This window comes from Camelina sativa, chromosome 3 (genome assembly GCF_000633955.1).
Source record: "Camelina sativa cultivar DH55 chromosome 3, Cs, whole genome shotgun sequence".
NCBI lineage: Eukaryota > Viridiplantae > Streptophyta > Magnoliopsida > Brassicales > Brassicaceae > Camelina > Camelina sativa.
In genome coordinates, this window is record NC_025687.1 from 19624920 (window position 1) to 19650160 (window position 25241).

The window sequence follows — 25241 nt, forward strand, 5'->3', positions numbered from 1 at the left end:
GACCAAGTACCATTCGATTGATTCCGGTACAGATTCAAAGTGCGTACCAATTCGGCCGACGTCGAATAAAAACCGGTTTATGATCCAACGGTTATGAAACAAACAAAAAGGAAGGTGTAGGATAAAACCCTATAAGACCAACCGTAGACGATTGTGACTCATTTGTCAGTCGGTGAAATTAAAAAGGCATCTTCAGGCTTCTCTTTATGTAAGAGTTTTCTTCGGCTTTTTACGATCTCTCCGGTTTTAACTCTGCTTCTTGTGTCTTCGTGTCATTCTTCTTGCAGATCTCGAGGGTCTCTTAAGGTTGTGAAATTTTTTAATTCCAATGTTTGTGTCTTTTGATTGTTTTGTTCCGACCCTTTTGATTTTTTTTTTTGTTTCTCAGGTTAAGGAGAAAAAAAAAAAGGTTCGATTTTTTTTCCGATGGGTTCTTCGTCGGGGCAACCCGAATTTGATTACTTGTTTAAGGTTTTATTGATCGGAGATTCTGGTGTTGGAAAGAGCTCTCTTTTGTTGAGTTTCACATCTAATACCTTTGATGACCTGTCTCCCACAATTGGTTAGTTTTTAATATATGTGATCGAGCTTTCAAGTACCGATCTTGCCTTCTGTGTTTTGTTTTTGATGTTGGATTTGTCTTTTATGTTTGTAGGTGTTGATTTTAAGGTTAAGTATCTTACAATTGGGGAAAAGAAACTCAAGCTTGCGATTTGGGACACTGGTGAGAAAACAAAAAAAAAAAAATTGAAATTTATGTAAATCTTCATATCTTTTTGGTTTCAATTTTAGATGTTTAGGGGAAATCATTGGTTAATCCTGAGCTTGAGAATGTTTTCTTCTGTAAAATATTGGACCACAATAATGTGGAATATTTTACAATTACTTTGTCTTAGTCACTGTTAACCTAAGCTTGAATAAGAGTCTTGTATTTGGAATGGTTTGGAGATTTGTATCTTGTATTTAGAATAGTTTATAGATCAGTCTATTGCCTTTAGGATAGTTTAGAGATTCGTCTATGTATTTATAATATTTTAAAAGATAAGTCTTGTATTTAGAATAGTTTATAGATTAGGCAACTGTATTACTTCTAAGATTAGACTTGTGTCCAGAATAGTTTAGATATTAGACTCTTGTATGTAGAATAGTTTAGAGATTGGTCTTCTTGTATTTAGAATAGTCTCTTGTAACTTTTCAGTTTCTCTGTTATCTCTGATTAGTTTTTGGGTGTTTCCTGATTACTCAGCTGGGCAAGAGAGATTTAGGACGCTAACAAGTTCGTATTACAGAGGAGCTCAGGGTATAATTATGGGTATGTCTCTCTTTCTTGATGAACATTATAATTTGTTATCCATGATCTATTGGGCGGCACATTATTTTAATCTTCGTATGTGACTTTTGGAACTCTTTATCTGTAGTATATGATGTGACAAGACGAGATACATTCACAAATCTATCAGATATATGGGCTAAGGAAATCGACCTCTACTCGACCAATCAGGATTGCATCAAGATGCTTGTTGGGAATAAAGTTGACAAGGTAAGATTTTCTCTTTGTCCTATTAATTTATTGAGTGCCTATAACTTGTCACTCTACTGACCTAATGTGATCTCTCTAGGAGAGTGAAAGGGCTGTTTCTAAAAAAGAAGGCATAGACTTTGCTCGGGAGTATGGATGCTTGTTTCTGGAGTGTAGTGCAAAGACTAGGGTCAATGTTGAGCAATGTTTTGAAGAGCTTGTTCTTAAGGTAGTAACTTTGCTCCCTTCTTCAAGCTTGTCGTGCTGAGGATGATGAGTATGTCTTTTAACCTGTCTTTCCATCTGTAGATATTGGAAACACCGACTCTTACTGCTGAAGGTTCGTCTGGTGGAAAGAAGAACATCTTCAAACAAAACCCCGCTCAGACCAGCAGTGCTTCGTCGAGCTACTGCTGCTCGTCTTAGACATGACTCTACGGGTTTATGACACAAATTACACTCTTGCTTGTCTTCTTGTTCTTGATGGTCTCTTTGTTTTCCAAAAACTGCAGCATGTTGGATGTAAATCTTAACCCTGGTTTCAAAGTTGTGTTCACTAGTTTGAGTTTCTAATTTGGGATTATTCCATCTTATAAAACAGTTCTTTTTTATCTGATCAGGCTGAAGAAATAACTGACCACTGTGACCAGTATCACATTTTTCTTTGTTACCAATTTCAATTTCTCATCATTCGAGGATAAAAAGAACTGTTATACAAGATCTACCAAAGAGTTTAAATATGAGTAATATATATTCCAGTGAAAGGAGGGAAGCTCCAACGCAAGTACCAAAATAAATAAGGAGGTTGTGTGACAAAATGAAACGATAGATACAACGAATAAATAAGTCAAATGAATAAAATGATTCGGACAAAATGAGATGAATTCACTATTTCCCGTTGTTCATCTCTTATTTAGAGGAATGGGCAAGGTTTGGATAAAACAAACATTTTTAATGTATTCATCAAACTCGGCAGATGTGAGATACCAACATCTTCCGAAAGTATGGAGTTTTCAGGTTATCACTGTAGTATATATTTACAGTACTTATCAATTCGAATAAGTACTGTAATTATAAGATGTTGTGAAATAGATATCAGAGATGATGATTACTTTTGATGTCGGTAAAGTCTAAACATAATGATTAAAAAACATAAGTACTTATCAAATTCATTTTTTCATTCGTTTTATAAGATCCACCAAAAGGTAAAAAAAGAGAGTAATACAAATTGCAGTGAACGGAGGGAAGCTGCAATGTAAATACCAAAATACATAAGGAGGTCCAAATGGTTGTTTGACAAAACGAATAATAGTTTTGCGTAAATTTCCGAATAATAATAAATATTGGATAAGTTTTTGGAATGTCTAACAACCGATGAAGATTTGTTTTTCTTATATGGTTTCAGCAACTGGGGCATAAGGTTGGTGAGATATTTATTCCAGTTGTAAATGGGTAACCCATATTTATAATTTGGGTTTTTCTCACCCGTATCCGATTCTTTAATTTCGGGTTATTTACACTTAATTGACCTGATCCAATGACGATTTTGTACTTCTCTTTTACTTATATAGGGATTTATTCTACATGAAATGTATAATATAAAAAAGTTTAAATACAATCGAGAAATAAACCAATATAATAACTAAACTTAATAAAAAAAAAAACAAGAAAAAACCAACCATATCATGGAACCAGCTAAACTGCTAACCATAATCATCATCTCTATTCTCTATTCTATTTCTGTAACAGGAAAAAGAGATGGTTTTTGGTTTAATATCTTCAGTTATCGGTTTAGTTATTTAGTTGGTTTGTTTATTCGGTTTAGCAAATATTATATGTAACCTTTCTCCATTAACGAGAGAATCAATCAAAAACAAACAATTTCTCAAAATCCCTAAATCCCTTTGTTAACCATCTATAGATTCTCAATCTCTTACAAGTGATTCTTCTTCCTTCGTAATCACTTGCTAGGCTGAGATCTCCCTTATCTCGTTCTCACGGTGAGAGCTGATTTGGGATTCAATTTACTGTTTCAATTTCACAAACATCTTATATTGCGTATAATATAAACTTGACTTATTCCAGTTGTTGGAATATTAATTAGAGACTTTAAAGTATTTGCCAAGTTTGATGAATACAAATGTCTTGTTTTATCCGAACATTGCCCCATCCTCTAAATATGTTTTTTTTTTTTTTTTACGCAAAACTATTATTCGTTTTGTCAAACAACCATTTGGACCTCCTTATGTATTTTGGTATTTACATTGCAGCTTCCCTCCGTTCACTGCAATTTGTATTATCAAATAAATTTCCGAATAATCAGTCCTAATGAATCTATTTCGCTGGGTATAGAATTCAACTGGGTTTAACAGATCTGAATACCACCAAAAAATACATTGTTCTAAGAAAATAAACCAGGGATTTTGTTTGGAAGATATACAAAACTATGACCTATCATCCTAATAATTAAACGTAGGAATGTAAAAATGATAAAGGTAACCTCCCCGCCCATTTAAGCCCACAAATATACCCAATTAGAAGGATTAATACGTAGATTTATATACCCACAAATATACCCAATTAGAAGCCCATAATTGTAATTATCTACATGCAGATTTATATTTCTACTACTAAAATGATTAAATTGAATTCTCTATCCTTTTGTCAAAATTCATTTCAAGAATATATGATTTTATGTAATACTATTTTATATAATTTTCTGTAATATTATTTTATAATCATCTTGTATCAAATAATTATTTTTCAATTTATGAATGCAATCCTTTACGGGTTTGGTCCATCAAAATATATTGTGGCTGTGTATTCTATACAAATACATATTTTTATGAATCCAATCTTTTAGTGGGTTGGTCCGTTAAAATATACATTGTGAATGTGTATTTCCTACAACTATTATATTTTTATAAATGCAATATTTTATAGGTTGTAAGTAGATTGTGATTATGTATTTTTGTTATAAACGCAATCTTGTACGGATTGGTTTGTCACGTATATACTGTATATGCATATTATTATAAATTTATAATTTTATACGAAGACAATCTTTTATGGGTTAGTCCGTCAAGATCAACATTATGAGTGTGTATTTTTACAAATGCAATCTTCGATAATATTTTACGTATATTCTAATTTCTACTGCAAATTATATTTATATAAATGAATATTCCCCCACGCTATAGCGCGGGTCTAATCCTAGTATATTATATCGTTACTGTTTCTTTCTCAATCTCAATTTTGGGAGAATCTAAGATAGTACCATAAATTTCGTAGGTATGACACAATACCAATTTGCAAATGCAAAGAGTGAATAGATATATATTTCACAATTACGATGAACAGTGTTTACCGACATTATTTTGACATAAATATGAAATATTGGTATGTCTAACTGCCTGTTTGTTTTTTGAGTTGATAAATATCTTCTGAAATTATTTTGATATTTTTATATTCATGTAGAGCCTTTCTCTAGCAGAAAAAACACATACATAAATATAAAAGTGCATGTTGTTTTACATCATGTTTACATAAATTGTTTTCCACTCCATATGTTGCAATTGATGGATCATTTGATGAGATAATAATAATAATAATAATAATAATAATAATAATAATAATAATAATAATAATAATAATAATAATAATAATAATAATAAAGCATGACACAAATGTGCAAAATCATAAGTTTTAACAATTAATATCATTAATATATTATTCAGATTGATTAACCATAAACTATGTGTGATGCATGCACTGAGAAAAAGAAATCTATCGGGAGTGGACTGGAAATGTACAAAGTATTAAAAATTATTTTAAAACTTGATTAAAACCAAATATATACGCCAGTACATAAATGTGGTGTTACATTTTACTGTTAATATTTCAATTTAAAGTTGGTAAATATGCATATAATTCTTAAGATTTTATTCTATGTATTTAAAAGCCCAATTCAAACATCACATACATCATTTTCCAATCTATTCGAGAATAATAAATCTGATTCTATATCAAAACTAACATGTGCATTATATCAAATATTTATCTTAGTTATATCAAAAATTAATTAAAAATAAAAAGAGAAATAGTAAAGAAAAAGAAATAAAAAAAACCACAACTTTTTGGAAAATAAAATTGTTTGAAATCATTTTTCTATATGTCGTGATCTCATGAATAATAAATCTACCTTATGTTAAATGAATTTCAAATGCGTTAAAGTCTATATAAAAAAATAAATATATGTAGACTTTTTATTTTCTTACAGAACAATTTAATCATCTAATTCATAAGAATAAACCATATACTAAAATTTTAAATCTACGTACTTGAATCTTAATGAATAAGAAATAATTCTTCTCCTAAAATCTAGAGATAACATGTTTCTTCTTGTAGCGTGAGGAAAGGAAATGAACAAACGTGAGGAAAGGGAAGAAAACGTGAGGAAAAGGAAAGGAAGAAGCGTGAGGAAAGGGTAAAAAGGCGTGAGGAAAGGAGAAAAAGCATGAGAAAAGGGGAAAAAACGAACAAAGTAAAATCGGAAAACAAGAACAATCTTGTAGACGGAAAAAAGAACAAGAAGAAGACGGAAGAAGGGAACAAGAAGAAGACGGAGAAAAGTACTGAAGAAGCCCTTTAGAGCATCTTTATCAGGACTTATTAGTGTAAATTCTTAGTTTTTATCTAATTAAAATTAAATCAAAAATAGAAAAATAGCTAAGAACCCGTAAGAGTTGTCGACGTGGTCGATAATTGTTGGTTGAGAAAAAAAATTGTCGATTAGTTTTTTCTCTTCGTCCTCTCTCTCTCTCTCTATCTCGACGAATAGATTGCAAAACCAGAGAAGATTTCTCTCAAAAATCGATTGCAAGCAGGGGAGAGTGATGTCTTTGCATTTCCATAAGCGTTCTCTTTCAGGGACGTTTTCTTTCATTGTTGAATGGTGTTTGTTTGATGTCTCTAATAGTGATAGACTGACTTATGGATGTGTTTGGGCTGTGTAGATAACATGTGCAGGAGTACTTTAATGATTTTTGTATGTTATATTTTCTTGAATGAGTTTCTGTGTTCTTAAATGACGAGGGTTGTGTGTGCTTCCAAGAGTGGTGTAGAGCACCTTATTGCAGAATGGTGGTCTGGGGTTTTACAAGACAGTAGACCTGCAATTTCTGCATTTTTTTTGTTCAATTGGTGCTAGGACAGTCTATGAAAAGAGGCAACTAAGCTCTATGCCAGTTGAGACAAACCATTGATGAGCGAGAGTATTGAGACTAATGGTGAAAGAAGGATCTGAAGATATGATGAAGATCCTGATCTAAACTTTCATTTTGTTCTGCATCTTCTTTTGTAATCAAAGAGTTCATGGTTTTTATTAAGAGAAATTGAGTTTTTGTAATCTTTCATTTAATCTTTAATGGAGGTTTGAAGTTTATGCAACTCAAAATTTTCTTTCAAATTTTGTGTTAAGAACTCATTTGGGATTCCACCATTGGAGGGGGGGGGGGGAAATTAAGAACTCTTGACAATCTTTTTATCTCCAAATTTTTCAAAATGTATAGTTAAAATAATGGTAAGAGTTCAAAATCGCATCTTACCAATAAAGATGGTCTTAGTTCGTTTAACTAAGAACTTTTGCTTATTTTCAAATAAACAAAATGGTTACGTTTCATGGGTCGTAGCAGTAATTAGAAGTTATCATTTTAGTGTTACGTACTCTTTCATTAGATGTTTTGCTTCACTCGGTTACGTTGGGAAAAAAATATATCTTTAAGTTCGACATTGTCATCGATCCACTTAAATATATAATATATATATGTTGTATATGTGTAGCTATATTTGAAAATTTGCTATTCATATATCTATTTAAATATTTTGATAATTTCTTTGAGCACGATATTTCCATCGATCTTTTTAACTGTTGTCGAGAAAAAATTTGTTCAAAAATCTTTACACAGGTAAAAGATGGGATAATGTGGCCGTAGAAAAATCTTACCCGACACATCTCTAAGAAAAATTATACGAAGGATATTGTCAACCAAGAGCATAAAAAGAAAAAAAATAAACAGCTTTTAGTATTACTAGACCATATCCGTTAATTATGAGAAGTCGTACACTCTATCCAGGGATGACACAGTTTTAGATCGAAATATAGAACTCAGAAGATTTGTTAATAATTGTTGATAAAATTAAAGTATCATCGTGCTTATAATTTGTTTTTTAAACTATGTCAAATGAATTTTCTTTGAATGACGATTCTTCCAAAGACTCTTGATCTGGTCTCATATTGTATTCATGAACAAGCAAGCAATAGATAAGGACACCAACATAAAGTGTTTCTCCAACATCCATCAAGACTCTATCGAATATGGGAGGCAAAGAGAGACGAAATAAACTTCTTCACCACTTCTTTATCTTTGATGACCTTCCACCCACAAGACTTCATACGAAACACAAGCTTCATTAGTTTCTCAATGAATATCAAGAATTGTTTCCGCTTCACTTATTGTCATATTCTCCTACTCATATCTTTGATGATGTAGCCCAAGCTATCCATGAGAAAACCTCAATGCTTACTCCAGTCTAGATCATAGAAAGCGCGTTCGCATCTTTCCATTCCATCCATTGTTTCCACTATGTTGAATAGTTTTCAGCCGCCACATCATATGCTAGTGAATCATAACTCACTCCTTCGAATTCATGAGATGTTGAGGAGTTACCTGCACCGGTTCTTGCTGATGAATTCCCATCTCCACCACATCCCATAAATCAAAAACTTTGAGAAACATTTTTATTTGCGCACTTCACTAGTCCAAGTTTTTTCCATCAATTACATGAATATTAACAAACAATAATCCCATTATAATCATGAATCCTTGATTCGACTAGAACAATGATCTCTTAGATAAAACATTGAACTAGCTCGTGAATCAAAACAAAATAGAACGATTATGTTGTGTACTGTTTTCTATGAAGACCTTTATTGTTGTGTATGAAGAGCTTTAATATAGTATATATCTTCTATAATATGAGAAGGTTTTTCTCAACTTTTGCTAACAAGATGACACTTGGGTTACTATATTTCTGACACCTGTATTTTTTTTTGACCTAATTAACTATTGTTTGGACCTAATTAACTACAAACACATAAAACCAAAAATAAATAAATCAACATTTCCTTCCTTATTTCTTTAATCAGAAACATATGCAGCCCCAATAATCTAGAGCCGCCTTATATCAGTATGTGGTTAGTTTCATCTCGGAACTATACCAACATTAAATCAAATTTATAGGTTTGAATTCTTGGGTTTAATTTCTATGTTTGAATCTTATATAATTTTCACAGGGACAAGCGGAATCAAATTTATGTAAGATGGTAAAATGGTATTATTTAAGTAAATTAGTTTGAATTTTGTAAAAAATTTATATAAAATTAAATTTTTGAGCTTACTTTCTGGAAAATTATGTAAGATTGTGAGATGGTTTTTATCTAATTCTATAATTTTTTTTTTCGATTCACACTTATTGTTTCAAACGTCATGGTATTTTTGAACTACATAAAATTTATAAGTTCTCATATTAGGAATTTCAGAATAAATTATGAACAGTGATGTTTTGATTTGAAATGATACCATCATTTTATGCATTGCCTTATATCTAGGGGTGTCAAAATGGTTAACCCTACCCAATTCAACTCATTATCCAGCGAGTTAAAAGTTAAATGAGTTTATGAGTTGAATCAAATCATTTAACAATTGGGATGGATCAACTCATGAGTCCATTTAGTTAAATGAGTTAGATGAATAGTTGGGTTGACCCACTAGGCCCACTACAATATAAATTAATTAATATTTAATATAAAATTATAAGATGATGATGATGACATCATGTTGTTTACTATGATATATATATATATATATATATGTTGTTAAGATGATGGTGATGTTAATATGATTATGAAAGTATGATGATGATGATAGTATGACAATGTTGATGATGATGATAGTTACATGATGGTAGTATGATGATGATGATAGTATGATGATGTTGATATGATGATGGTAGGATGATGATGACGATAGTATGATGATGTTGATATGATGATGGTAGGATGATGATGATGATAGTATGATGATGTTGGTATCATGTGATGATGATAGTATGATGATGTTGATATGATGATGGTAGAATGATGGTGATGATGATAGTATGATGATGTTGGTATTATGATGATGATGTTTATAATATTAGATTGATAATGAAGAAATTGTTAAACTCATTAGGGTTCATGAGTTGAGTTGAATTGAGTTGACTCATTAATCTTGACCCATTTTGACACCCCTACTTGAGACATGTACCGCTCGCAATTGGTCACAATCGGTTCGTTATTGGTGAGGTTCCTAGCTATCTTGTAAACACCTTTGAAATTGTCGTAAAATGTCTGAAGACACCTAAGATAGAGTTCATGTGAGATACGCCTGGTACGGATGCCTTGAGCTCCATCACCAACCAAAGGGTCTGTCGGATCCTAGATGAAATTCATAAAACATCCAATAAACAATTGAACCAGAGCCACAATCTCAAATTCAAACAGAGTCACATTTTATTTCTTTTAGAAAAGTAAAATGGGAAACAGTATATCTCCATTAAACGATCCTCATCGTCGAGAACACGACGGATGTGTATGAGGATCAAAGCTCTAACCTTCGTGTAGTTGATGTGCTGCTGCATATGAATTACATAACGGTTCACCATCGCTTCCGGGATTCCTAACAAGACAAACAAAAAAGAAAGGTGAGAATAAGAAAAAAAAAACAGACTCGAAGAAGAAGGATACGATGACATAAACTAGAATTTAGTATTCTTTAGATCCAGAATTCAAAACTAGAAGAATAACTATCATAAAAAGACAATCAAGGCAAGACAAACAGATAGACATAGATCGATACAAATAGAATCTTAAACTTTACCTTTACCAACACAGATAGATAGACAATGATCGCTACAAAGAAAAGGGCCAAAACTTTCTATCAGATAGACAAAGATGGATATGTGGCTAGGGTTCTTTTGGGAAAGGCAGAAATGCTGGAATAACATTATATTTTATCTCTATATATTAACTCTATTTTATGGAAGAGTGCCCAATTAGTAAGCCCAACTACTATTTTTTTTATCCTCTTTACTCACTTACAAATGTGGGCTTAAATTTATTTTCTGTATTAATTTTTTATCAAATTAACTCATAAATTTATCAAAAAAAAATACAAGCAAGTGTATTGAACTTGATATTTTAAGAGATTTTGGAGTACTTTTAAATCTTCTATTATTTAACTGGTGATTTTTAAAAATCATCTGAAATTCTATGTTATTGAATGTGAAATTTTATAAAAATCATTTATAATCTCTTGTTACTCAATCAATAATTTATAAATCCCACCTCAAATCTACTGTTAATTTTTTAGAAAATCTATTGAATGTGATTCTAGGAAACTTTTTCTAACATTTTAGTTCAAAAATATGTCTTACAAAATCATACATTTGAAGGTGAAACTTTAAAATATTTGTTTAAAAAGACTTCTTCGACACCAATTGCAATTTTTTTTTGCAACTCTCTTTCTCCCTCTTTCTCTCTCCCTTTATTCTGGAAAAATCTTTAAAAATTTTGTTGATGTATAATAAATCCCATTAGTTACCGATTTGTTGGGAAATACAACCTTTTCTTGGATTATCCATGATCATGTGATGGGCTAAGCTGGATTCGATTTTTTTACTTTCAGGAGCTTAGCTGTTATCTAGTATATATATACATATATATATATATCCCTATATAAGTAAAAGAGAAATACAAAAGTGTTTCCAGGTCGTGTCAATTTTGTAAAAATAACCCGAAATTAAGGGAGTTGGATCTGGGTAAAAAATATCCGCTGCGTTTAGAGTGGGTTATCAGATCATATTTAAAACTAAAGTTTAAATAAATTTTTCATAAGTGAACCATATTAGTTATGTGAATATTTTGTGTTCCTGTAATTTAGGAAATTATTAATCATTATCGATTAGTATTTAATTCGATAAAAACTTTACCAAAATTTGCAAATTGAATCAATCTGAATATAGCATATACCATAAATGATAAAATGATAAACTCTAAATCGTTTAATATAATATTCTACCATAAATTTTTTTCATTAAATATCTAACTAAAATATATAATTTAAATTAAAATATTGATATATAATAGATTCCTATATGAAATTTTTAAAAAATGAGATTATTATTTTATATAAGAATAAATATTCGATATTACAAATAAAAAGGCATAAACATATATAGCAAAGTTTAACATTATTTTAATATATAAAAATCAAAATTATACTAGAAATTATTATTATTAAAATATTTATCATTAGATTTGTTAATTTCCTAATATCTAAAATTTTTACTATCATTATTTGGATATGAATAGAAACCGAAAAAAAAATATTATTAAATTTCCTATAATATAATTGTATAACAATTACAAGGAAGCTACTCTGTCAAAAAAAATTACTAGGAAGTTACTTTTTTGGGAAATTTTTAAACCTCTATGTGCCTTTATAATATAAATATTATTCATTTAAAATATCATGATATTTTTAAGAATACACAAATTGGTTTGCAAAACTCACATTCATATTATAGAGCGGGTTTGTCCAAAAACAAAATAGCGGGTTAGTAATAATATTTTTGCCGATGCAATTTTTTACAAATTGATCCGTCAAAATTTATATTATATGTTGTACTTTTAACAAATAACATATTTTATAATATTTTAAGTTTATTGCTACTTTTAGTGAAAATTATATTACATATGAATAAATATTCCTCCGCGCTGTAGCGCGGATACGCTTCTAGTATAGATATATATTGACAGCAAATAAAGTTCATCCATTTAAGCTAGTAACAGACGGTTTTTCAATAAGGAGAACCAGTCCGGAGTAGAGGAACTTACATGGGAAAAGATAGAATGCGTGATCTTGCCTTTTTGGCGAGACAGCCAGCACAGCTATTGTTACAACGTGAAACAAAAGTTAGAGCATAAAAAGAAAAAAAAAAAGATAAATAACTTTTAGTATTACTAGACCATACTTGTTATATATGAGAAGCCGTAAACTCTTCCCATGGATGACATAGTTTTAGACCAAAATATAGAACTCAGAAGATTTGAAAATAATTGTAGATAAAAATTAAAGTATCTTCGTGCTTATAAATTTTTCTTTTTACTATGTCAAATGAATTTTTTTAACTATCTTCTGTGTTTTTTAAACATTTTCTCTCAATCTTTATTGGTTATCATAGACTTATTACAATCGAGTTTATTTTCATCTTAGTTATTCTTATAAATATGCCATTAATTGTTGCTCTATGATATAATTTTCATTTGAAATATATTTTTATGTTCACAATTTTAGTGCTTAAATAAACTACGCCAAAGTGAAAGTAGATAGACATAATAATTGGCTAATGTGTTTATATAGTCATCTTATAGGTGGTGATAAAAGTATACTTTAACAGTAGAATATACATTTTAAGTGGTAAAACAAATACTAGTAGAATTGCACATGGATATAAATAAAATGACGGTTTGACTAGTGGTTTGCATGTAAAAAATTTCGTGAAAAAGTTATAAAATCATATTCTATATGAGATTGTGAAAACACTTTTTAAAGTTGTGTAATAATAATAATATTTAATTTTTGGCAAAAGTTTTGGTGAGCGATAAATTAACTTTAGTAGATTATTGTAATAAATTAAAAATAGAAAAACACAAATTAGTGGATTAAGGTAACAAAAAATAGAAAATTATTTTCTCTGACTAAATAATTTATATATTTACTTCCTAAAAATATTTTTTTGAAATAAACTAAAATTTTTGTAAATTTTTAGTTTTCTTTTTTTAAAAAATAAAAGCAGTAATCCAATGAGTCCTATTCTACTATGACTGTATGAATAGACAGAAAAAAAAAAAAAAAAAAAAAAAAAAAAAAAAAAAAAAAAAAAAANAAAAAAAAAAAAAAAAAAAAAAAAAACTGTCGGGAAAAGAAAAAAAATGAAGAAAAAAAAAAATGGTGGTGCTTCCGCTCCTATTGAATGCGTCCACCTCCAAACCAAACTCACCACTCTTGTTCTGTCTTTCTTCTTCTTCTTCTTCAACTCCAGAACAATCTCTTCCTTTATCATCTTCTACTTTTTTGTCTGTTTCTTCTTTTGGTTCTCCCAGTCACCAAACCTGACAAACCCTTCTCCTCCTCCACTCTCCGTCGCTCCCCTTCGTGGGGATGCCTATTCGCCACCGCCGGAATCTTCTTCTTCTTCTCCGGCGGCGAACTCCTCCTCTGCATCCGATCATTCTCATTCCATGATTTCTTCTAGAGATCCCGATGCTCTCTTCAGTGGCGGTGGAATCAGGTCTCTCAAAATTGAAAATTTTCAATCGATTTCTCAATTTAGTATCTTTATATATATATATATATATATATATATATATATATTTTATTTTTTATTTTTTAAATTTCTTTCTTTGTTCTCTTCGGTGTTGTAGCTTTTTAGCAGGAGTTAGAACTGTCAAGTTTAGTTATGGGTACTCTAGTCTTAAGGGTAAAAGAGCAACAATGGAGGATTACTTCGAAACTAGAATCTCTGATGTTAATGGACAAATGGTTGCTTTCTTTGGTGTCTTCGATGGTAAAATGTTTTTTTTTGGCTTAACACATTGTTATTGTCTTAATCGAACTGTTACTGATGGTGTTTTTGCTGTTGCTTGATTAGGTCATGGTGGAGCAAGAACTGCTGAATATCTCAAAAACAATCTTTTCAAGAATTTAGTTAGTCATGATGATTTTATCTCAGACACCAAGAAAGCTATTGGTAATGAGATGAGATAGAGCTATTTAAGTTGTTTTGTTTTTATCTTCCACTGAGAGTTTTTGTTGTGTTTAGTTGAATGTTTTAAGAAGACAGATGAAGAGTATTTGATTGAAGAGATAGGTCAGCCGAAGAACGCTGGCTCAACTGCTTCAACTGCTTTGCTTATAGGTGATAAGTTGATTGTTGCTAATGTTGGTGATTCTAGAGTTGTAGCGTCGAGAAATGGTTCAGGTTTGTTTGCTTTTTTTGACTCTGGGATACTAAATTGATTAAACCCTCTCTTTTTAAGCTTTTGTGTATGTGATGCTCTTTGTTTGTTCTGTAGCGGTTCCACTATCTAATGATCATAAACCTGATAGATCAGATGAGAGACAAAGGATTGAAGATGCTGGTGGCTTCATTATCTGGGCTGGTAAAGTTTCTTAATTTCCCTCTGCTTATCTGTCTTAAGAGACATGTTGTTTGGTACTGGATATTTTATTTAGAGATATGTAGTTTTGATGTAATATGTGGTTTAGGCTGTTTAGTTATTAATCGTTCCTTGGAATACGAATAGGAACGTGGCGAGTTGGTGGAATTCTTGCTGTGTCTCGTGCATTTGGGGATAAGCAACTTAAGCCATATGTGATTGCAGATCCAGAGATTCAGGTACCTAAGATGTGCTACTCTCTTGTTGCCTAGCTGGCCATATGTGGTATAATGATGATAAAAATGTTTTGTGCTACATTTTTGGTTAAGTTACAAAATGTGAGTGCCCTGTTTGCTGGTTGAAATGCGCTTGCGCTTACACTCACACTCAGTACTGTTGTTATCTTCTTAGGAAGAGGACATAAGCACGTTGGAGTTTATTGTTATTGCTAGTGATGGACTGTGGAATGTGTTGTCAAACAAGGTTAGTTTTCCAGATAATGCTCATTTTGATATATTTGCATTAGGCTATGAGCTATGAAGACATACATATTTCTTGATGGGATTTGTTGTGAACAATGTAATTAGAAAACAAGGAACTGAGTACCGACCTAAAACGTAAACACACTATCAAAACTCCTTTTTTTTTGTCAGGATGCTGTGGCAATAACACGAGACGTTTCAGATGCGGAAACTGCAGCAAGAAAGCTTGTGCAAGAAGCCTACGCACGTGGTAGCTGTGACAACATCACTTGCATTGTTGTTCGATTCGTAGTTTCTTGAGCAAAGAACCAAAATTATATTGTTTCTTTTGTTGTGAATGTATCATCTTTCAGCTGTTGCTTTTTCCTTCCATCGTTTTGGTATTTTAGCCAAACAGCATTATTAATACAGCCACACATTTGGATTATATAATTGAAAAAGAAAGATATAATTATGAGACTCTATGCCTCCTAATTTTTTAATACATCATGTAGTTGCAGCTACAATTTGTCTCATCTGGTCTAAAGAAATGATATTATTACCAAAAGGAGCTGAAACACAAGAGCTACTTCTAATAAGCCTTAACGATGATCAATAGCACTAATAGAGAGATTTACTCATGTTTCTGCTTCTTTAGTCTCAGCATCTTCAATCTCTCCTTCTTCCTCCACACTGGACTCTTCTCCCTTTTTCAACTTCTTGGTTTCCAGGATCTCGAGGAGACCTTTAAGCGCGATATCAGCGTTCTTACTCGCCATTAGCTGCTGCGTGACTTCAGCCGGAGTTGAACTGACCTCAAGAACGAGCTTCTCAATGGGATCAAACAAGACATGGTCATCAGTTTTGAGGTACAAAGCCACAAGCTTTTTGAACACAAAGGGCGTGCAATTGTCCATGAGAATGTGAACGTCCATTCGTCCCGGTCTCAGCAATGCCGGGTCAAGCTTCTCCTTGTGATTGGTAGTGAAAATTATGATTTTTTCTTCTCCACAGCTCGACCAAAGTCCATCAACAAAGTTCAATAGACCAGACAACGATATCTGTCCAAAAAAGAACATTCATAAGTCTAAGAAACAGAGATTAATTCAAAACAGAGGATTTCAAAGTTTCAACTTACCCCAACTTCAAACTTCTTCTTCCGCTTCTGCGGCTCTCCATCATCTTCTCCACCATCTTCTTCCTTTTTCTTGGTCTGGCGTCTACGAGAAGCATCAGCTCCACAATCAATATCTTCAATGAGAAGAATTGACCGGTTCTTGGTTGATGTAAGAATCTCCCGCAGCTCACCATCATCTCTAACACTCTGAATCTGAAGATCATAGATATGATACTTCATGTGATTAGCAATGGCAGCTACCATAGATGATTTTCCAGTACCCGGTGGACCGTAAAGAAGATAACCACGCTTCCAAGCGCGTCCCACGCTCTTGAAAAAGTCTTTGCCTTTAGAGAAAGCATCAAGATCATCAATCAAAGTCTTCTTAAGGTCTGGCTCAACAGCTAAGGTCTCAAATGTTGTGTGGTGCTCGAAAATAGCTGATTCCCATTTAGACCGGTCTTGGTTATAAGTGTAGATCTTGAGATTCTCACGATGGCTCATTATCTTCTCCGCTGACTTCGCCAAGTAAGTGAAGTAATCCGTCATTATCTTCTCACGAAACTCCTTCTTACATGTCAAATGAAAGTACCTGAAAAACACATCAAACATGTCAGAAAAAAAAACAAGATTGTAATCTAAGACAAGAACAAGAAGAAAAACAGAGTGTTCTGTTTACCGTTTCTCGGGTAGATACTTCTTAGTTTCAACAGAGTGAAGAGTCCACTCAAGATGAATCCCTTCAAACTCATCAATGATCTTTGTGTTCACAGGGATCCCAAGTTTTGGCTCAGCCGCTGGATTCTTGAGATTACTTGAACCCACAAGAAGTTTTCCGGTAGAAAGTCCAGCGAGACGGGTCGGTAAGTAAACTTCAGCCGCACGGAAAGTCTGGTTCTCAACAAACTCCCAACGTTGCTCGATCACAAAAGTGAAACTTGACTGGAAGTAAGAAGAGAAGAAGTCCATAACTTTTATAGCTATGTACTCTCTGATCCTCTTAGGCACGATCTCGTTGAGGATTGTTCGAAAAAGCATCGTGATTGCTGAAAAAGATGTGTAAAGAGAGAACACTGCGGATACAGAAGGAACTTGACTATAAAGATTCGCCATTTTTTTGTTTTTCTTAAGTGAAGAAGAAGATGAAGAAGAAGAAGGAAGATGATGAATGAGTGAGATAGTGTGTGTATTGTGTTCATATAAAGAGTTTTTGGTGAGTGGTGAACAAGAAAGTTAGAATTTTTAAAACATTTAATCAAAAAAGGAAAAGGAAAAAGAGAGATTGAAAATTTCAGGGAAAGTGTAAGCAGCAGACTTGGATGGAAAGCTCCAAGCACGGATGAGAGAAAGTGGAAGACGTCATTAAGGTCAAGGGAGATAAAGACAAGGCAAGTCACATTCACGTACACTTTAAAGACGTACATAAATGTAGACAACTAAACAATGTGGTTAATGTATCTCTCTATATACATTAAGAAGTTAATTAATTTTCTATTAATCTATGTATGCAAATTAACAATGAATGACGTACAAAATTAGGTTGGCAGCGTGCAGATATATTATGATTTTGTTTTTGTACTAAATTATGATGAATATTAGGGGTTTGGAGGGTTTCCAAAAACTATAAATTTATCTTTAGTTACAAAATTTAGCTCACACCGCAATAGTCTATCATTTATGAAAAGAAACTGTTTGCACTATTTGAAAATGGATGCTAAAATATGCTAATTCACGTTACATATTCAAGTTATATAGTGGTATACGTATTAGCTTTTTTGATCTTTTGTAGTAGACTAGTCTACTAAAGAAGGAGGTTTGTAGTTAACTAGCCTGATTAAGCGTAGCCTATATAGGCAAGACGCTAGACAACAAAACAACTGGCATGTATGTACGTGTTGTAATTAGAAAGGAGATGTTGTGTCATAAATGATATGTAAATTATTACACGCAAGGAAAATAAGTGGAAGCTGACATGTATGTGAAATTGATGTACATACAATACAACAAAGGAGTCTGGTCGGTCTTATTCAAAGAAAAGATAAAAACAAAATAAAATAGAAACGTAAAAAAGGACTTGTTGGCTAAGGAAGAAAAAATTCTCAATGGAGGGTCGTGATTTGTTTGGTTCTTTGTTTTCTCTTTTTATATTGATATTTGAAAGACTAATGTTTTGGAGTCGTGCACATGGCAAATCAATTGAATAATGTTGAAAAAGCAGCCAATGTTATTAATTAGAAGCCGACGCATATTGGGGTCGGATCAGTGTATTCCTTTTTCGTTCACTTGAGAAACTTTATCGAATCGGTAATATTTGGGAAATTTCATTTTGTTCAAACATCGGTTACAAGGTTAATACTTAACAGCCACATGTTCATTGATAACCGGTGAATGAGATATCGATTATAGATAAATACTTTCACCTTTGTAGAATGTCTAATTTTTTGTAGTTTCATTTTGAGTTTTGAGTCTTTTGACGCTTTTTGATTTCCAACATACATCAATGTTTATTCATTCTTGTATAGAAAATTTGCAACCACAGAAAAAAAAAAACAGGAGTGAAGAACCAACCTCGAGATGTTCCTGGATGAGAAAAGTAGGTTTTATCCTCTATAAATAGTAAATACTATCAAATTATGGTCTCAATCAAACAACACAATCACTTTTATAAGTTCGGTTCCATGAGTGACATCCACATTAATGTTACGCAACTTCAATACTTTGCATCCTCTTTTGTTTTTGTTTTTTCTCCAATTTATTTAATTCTAACAACAGCTTTAACAGATTAGCTCAAATAAATTAATTAATAGAAAAATTGTTTACTTATATGACATAATGGACTTCGGTGTAAACTTATCCAATTTGATATATATACTAGATTAATACTTGTACTAGAGAGCACGAGTTGAAATTCATTTTATTTATGTTGTAATTTTTTTTATAAAATATAATTTATGTAATCGTTTTTAAAATTTTTTTGGATAAAATATTACACAATAAAATCAAATGCTAAATATGATGACTTGAAAAATACACTTATTTTGTAATTTTTATATTGTTAATGATTCTAAATAAGTACCCGTGCTATAACACTGGATAAAATTTATTTTATACAAAATTTGTATATTTTCTATTTTAATATGTTGTATTAGTTTATGTAATGTGAAGTTACTTCAACAATGTATATTCTATCTCATGACTTGAATGTCATTATAAGACATAATTTTGTGAATTTGGTTTTTAAAAAGCAAGTTTTTATATTATGAATAATTTAATATATTGTTATATATACTTGGTATTTTGAATTTATTTCATATTATAGTGACATATTATTGACATTGCTATAAGCCTATAACAAACCAATTTAGGGTGTTTATAGTTTCTAACTTTAATATCAAGTTTCAATATTTTAGAAATATTTCAAAATAAATTATTTAATGTTATTTAAAATTATAAATTCAACGAAAAAGTATGAAATTGAATTTAAATATTCAAATTTTGACCCGTTACTCAGTAAAATTTTTAATTCAATAGATATTATTTTTAAAGAATAATATTAATAAAACTTGAATAGTTTATAGATTGAATCATTTATATTTGTTTTTTAAAATTCAACTTATGGTATATCCAGAAACAAAACAATTTTTTAATTATAATAAATGATATGATAATTTATTTGTTTCACAAAAATAGGCTGATATATAAAAATGAGAGGTGAAGTATAATGATTATTAACAAATTAATATGTTAGTTAGATATCAAAAGATTTTATTTGATGAATAAATTAATAAAGGAAATTAATATGGTAAGTTAGATGATTTATTGTTTCCAAAAACTTTAAAGAGAATATTCTAAAAATCATTTGATATTCTAAATATAATAAAACGGAAGTACACAAAATTTTTTTTGTACATTATATAATTTTAATAAGTTGGTTACAAATAGGTTATAGATTAAGTTTTATTATATTGTAATTATATATATATATATATCACTATCTAATTACTATTTGTTGCTTACTTTAAATTACAATTAATTTTTATATTAATATATGATCATTGTTTAACATTATACATATAATTTTTTGTTTTGTTTTTCTATTTATAAAATATATACAATAAAAGTTAACCAATTTATTGACTTCTTGTTAGACAAAATCAATCTAGTAATCCAAAATATTTTTCAATTTTTTCGAATGGGTTTGAAAACATTGAAAACAAAGTTTCACAAAAGTATAATATATATATAACACTAGTCTAAATTATTATTCTTATTATACTAAGTGGTTTTTAAGTAGTATAATTTCTTTTATTATTTAGTTCTAAATGGTTTCTCTTAAATTAAATTAATACACTTTAAGATTAAAAATTTAGTTGTGACTTGTGACGAACGCCTTAAAGAATTTCCAATAGAGGATTCAAGATTTAGCAAGAGTTCTGTTAGCAAAAGTGATTAAAAATAAATAATAATTGATGAAAAAAATAAGATCCAACTCTTATTTAGTAAGTTTAACAGATAACTTTTGTTGTGTAAGTATCATCAATAGATGGTTGGTGTGAAGATTTTTTTTTTGTTTTCTTTCCCATTTATGATTTGTAATTATATTTTTATAATAATTTCTGTTTTATATGTTTAAAAATTTATGAAATGCATTAATCTTTCATTTTTATAAATCTAAAATGTTTAAACATTTAAACTAATTATGTTCTACTTAAAATATTTTTAGCTTGAAAATATTTTTTTTAAAATAAGAACCCTAATTAGAATTTTGCCATTGTAGGGGAATAATTTTTTTTAACCTTCTAAATTATTTTTATTTTTAAAAAGTAGAAAATTTAATATTAAAAATTTATAAAAGTTTTAAAATAATAACCTCCCATTGAAAATGGTCTTCATATCAATGCTATTTTAATTAACCATTGAAACTTGTTGCATCTACCTTCCGCAACCTAAGTGGAAAAATGTGTAATTATATAAAGTCATATAAAATTTTCTTTAAGAGTTAATATAAAAATGATCTAGATCCACAAAATATTATGAATATGCACAGTGAATATGCACACTTATATAAACGGAAAAATGCCAAAAAAAACTCGAACTTATTTTTATTTGGACGTTTAAACCTAATGGTTTTGGATTGGAATAAAAATACATCAAATAATAAAAATGTGTTATTTAAAACCTTAAATAAATAGTGTTGGTGTTCTCATATCCACGATTTTTCAACAAAATCAAAATTCCAATTTTACCCCTGATATCTAATTAATTACTAATTCATAAAATGAGTCCATTCCTAAACTATAATAGGATTGTTATTAACATAAGTCAAAAGCATATGCATAATGTGTATTTGGAGTCATATTCATGTGTTTACCAACTAATTTCATGGTATTCAATATTAGATATCATTTTCTAAATTTTTGAGATTTTTTTTTTGTTTTGCATTTTTTGTTTTATCTTGTGAAACTAAAATATTATTTTACAAATTCTCACAGATCTTTTGTGGCCATCACTACAAATCTTAGTCATCTTGAAATACATGTATGCACATGACTTTTAAATGTTTTCACGTAAAGATATACTAACTTTTTACTTCAAAAATGAATTTTATTCTGATGTTTTAAGAGAGGAGAGAGTGTTACTTTTTACAAGTGAGATTTAGAGTATTAGTTTAACTTTTTAAAAATCATGATCAATTGATGTTTTAATGACGGAATTGACAGACTTCAAATCGAGACAAAATGAAATTATGTGTACTCGTTGGATCTTCTATGAAAATATGTTGAAATTGTAATGTGTTTTCTAATTTTAGAATTCATGTAACAAGTATAAAATCAGTACAACATGACTTATGTTAGATATGTACTCTCTTAAACACAGATCTCAACAAAAATTTGGTTGAAGATAACATTAATTAGTAATATGTGTTTGATTACATTTACACACATATATTTTTAAAATAGATTTTGTAAAAATGAAAATATTGATTATTAATTGAATTCTTTTGTAATTGATAACTTTGCTACCGATACAGCTGACAAGAAAATAATTGTTCTTTACATGGAATAGACGAACTTTTCTGAACCGATTTTAGCTATTTCTAACTTTGTATGGTTCAATGTTAAATGATCTGATTGAAACTAAAATACCATTTTTTTTGGGTATATCGACTAAAAGATGTTTAAATATTATGACTAAACTCAAATGTCATATATTTGTTTGTAATAAAATAATTTTCATCATTTTTGATGAAACAATATACAATTTATATACATTACATTCAAATTAGAGAAAACATACATATACACTCAAGTGGAGAATTTTTAGTCAAACAAATACTCCCCCTATTCCGATAAATTGATATTTTGACATTTTTACTCATAGTATCAAAGAGTTTAGTTTTCATAATTCTTTTTTTGGTAGATAGAGAAAATATAAATTATTAGCCATGTGGAAAACATAAAAACAATTTTTAATCTATTAAATTAATTTTTTAGGAACAAAAATAAATCATAGAAGATTAAACTACGAAGAATATATCGTTTTCGGCACATGAACCAAGCATGTTTTAAAATTTTGCGGAAAAATTGAACCTAAAACTCAGATCAGAAATGTTTTGGGTTGAATCATCTTTTTTTTTTTCAGGTTCACTATTTGCCAACTCGGACAAGAGATCATGGTGCTCGGCTCATTAACTTAATGGGCTATGTGCAATTTCGAAAATAATCTTTGCAATGATTTTAATATATGACAATAATATATTTATGAAAAATGTCTAAAATATAATTTTTTTTTTTTGAAATCCTGGGTGCTCTATCTACAATTATCATGGCTAACACATAAGCCAAACAAATGAAAAATAATCTCGAGCATCCAAATTTTAAAATCCCTAAATAAATCATTTATTATTATTATTATTATATTTTTTTAACTGATCCCAAACAATTCAAGACGGACCGGACCCTATGTGTGATTCTACAAATCCCCGTAGTAATGAAGTTTTAGGAGCTTAACTATGATATCTCAGCAAAAAGTTTTAAAAACTCATTTTGATATTTTATGATTTCGTTACTTCTATATTTTCTGTTGAGAATCATAGACCCTCATTCACCTAGGTAGAGAATCGCCTACCGTAACTCTGCCCCTACTCCTTTTCTACTTCACAGATTAGTTTGCATAACATAAATATAACACAGAGATTTAACGAGTTCCCCTCATGCAGAGGGTACATCTCGTGTGGAAACCTTCTCCCACAAATATCCACTGTCAATCACTCAAGGTTTACACTAGTGTTTCATTATAAGCTTAGAGAGCAACTACAAAGAAACCTGAAGAAGAAAACACATAATAGATCTAGCTTTTCTTCTTCCCCTCTCTTTGTCTCTGGTTCAGCTCTCACCTCCATGTATAATCCTGAAACACTTCCAGAACTCCAAAGAAGCAGTTCCATCTTCGTCTCTCATAAGAGTGTCATGAAGACACCTTAAACCTAGACAAGGTTATGTCCCACTCTCAGCCCTTGGACCCCAGCCAAACTTCTCCTCCTTTATCATGGTTCTGGGCACAACTTCAAGTTCCATATACGACGTCCTGCACATGTTCTTTGCATTGCACCCTGCGTCTCTGCATCTGTCCCATCAGCCGCCACCAAGGTACCATCATCTTCTTCTGCGTCTTTATGATTACTGCTTATCATGTTTCCTTAACCCTAGCTTCCATTAGGGCATCTTTATAGGGGGAGCAGTTTTGGGTGTTCTTAGAGTAAAAATATTATAAAAATAATCTAAGATCAGTAGTTAAGATCTTTTGTTAAAAAGTTAGTTATTGGGAGAACATGTGTTTAAGATCATAAGATTTAATAATATAATATTCTTAAATATATTACAATTATAAAAACTTATAAAATAACATTTAAATTGCAAATTTATAAAACTTTTACTAAAATTCAAAATACAATACAAAATTTTTATGAAACAACAAAAACATTAAAGATAAAAAAAAATATATTACTTAATTAAAGCACACAAACATTTTATTTAATTAATATATAGTTTAATATCCAAATTTATTCCATATATTCTCAATCAGATTCTCTTTTAATTTGTGAAAAATTGTTTGCAAAAAATTGTATCCATTCACTGCTTGCCACGTCAGCTTAGAACTGAGCCATGATCAGTTCTACATCAAGAACTAAAAAAAGTGTTCTTAGCCACTATTCATTATTTTTCTATTTTTTTGGGCTAAGAACACCACTCATGTTCTCCCTATAAAGATGACCTTATATAGTGAAACCCTAGAGCTTATGTCGGTTTACTCTTGTAAACCACACAACCCGGATCCTGTATGGGCTTCACATCAATATAAGCCCAGTTCATGATTTAGACCAAATAAGCCCATATGAAACAAACATTTACAACAATTTCTAATGTAAGATATTTAGATTTTTTTTTTTTGTTAAATTTTATTAGATGTTAGTGCAATTTAGTTCCAAAATTATAAAGCATTTGATATTTTGTGACTATTTATATTCTTAAATATTTTTATAGTTGGTGGAACTGTTTTAAATAAATATTAAATAATAATATTGGTAAAAAAGAAAAAGAAAAACTGAAACTCTACGTGTTTATATATCAAACCATAGGGAGTATTAAGTTATGGTTCCCATTTTCAGTTCAGTTAAAATATGACTACTTCATTTGAATTGAGTACTCCTATTTTGTCATTTTGAGCTATACGTGAAATCGAATCTAAAAAAGTGTATATAATTTTTTTGTTAATAATGTCCTCATCGATGGATTCGAATGTGAGGTATTAGACAAGTAATAC

The 25241-nt window shown here is 30.4% G+C and overlaps 3 protein-coding genes across 3 annotated transcripts; 2 read left to right on the forward strand and 1 right to left on the reverse strand.

Annotated features, from left to right (window-relative positions):
* Positions 196-2133, forward strand: LOC104777547 (ras-related protein RABC1). Its single transcript, XM_010501823.2, has 7 exons — positions 196-306; positions 389-562; positions 656-724; positions 1247-1312; positions 1419-1540; positions 1620-1748; positions 1829-2133. Exons 2-7 carry the CDS (start codon positions 427-429, stop codon positions 1943-1945), a joined length of 639 nt encoding a protein of 212 aa, XP_010500125.1. The 5' UTR covers positions 196-306; positions 389-426; the 3' UTR covers positions 1946-2133.
* LOC104777550 (probable protein phosphatase 2C 11) lies at positions 13602-15783 on the forward strand. Its single transcript, XM_010501825.2, has 8 exons — positions 13602-13972; positions 14106-14248; positions 14333-14431; positions 14504-14662; positions 14757-14843; positions 14988-15079; positions 15252-15323; positions 15494-15783. Exons 1-8 carry the CDS (start codon positions 13614-13616, stop codon positions 15620-15622), a joined length of 1140 nt encoding a protein of 379 aa, XP_010500127.1. The 5' UTR covers positions 13602-13613; the 3' UTR covers positions 15623-15783.
* On the reverse strand, positions 15771-17647 carry LOC104777548 (AAA-ATPase At1g43910-like). The gene is made up of 3 exons (XM_010501824.2): positions 17098-17647; positions 16440-17010; positions 15771-16362 (listed from the first exon to the last, which is right to left on the reverse strand). Exons 1-3 carry the CDS (start codon positions 17529-17531, stop codon positions 15940-15942), a joined length of 1428 nt encoding a protein of 475 aa, XP_010500126.1. The 5' UTR covers positions 17532-17647; the 3' UTR covers positions 15771-15939.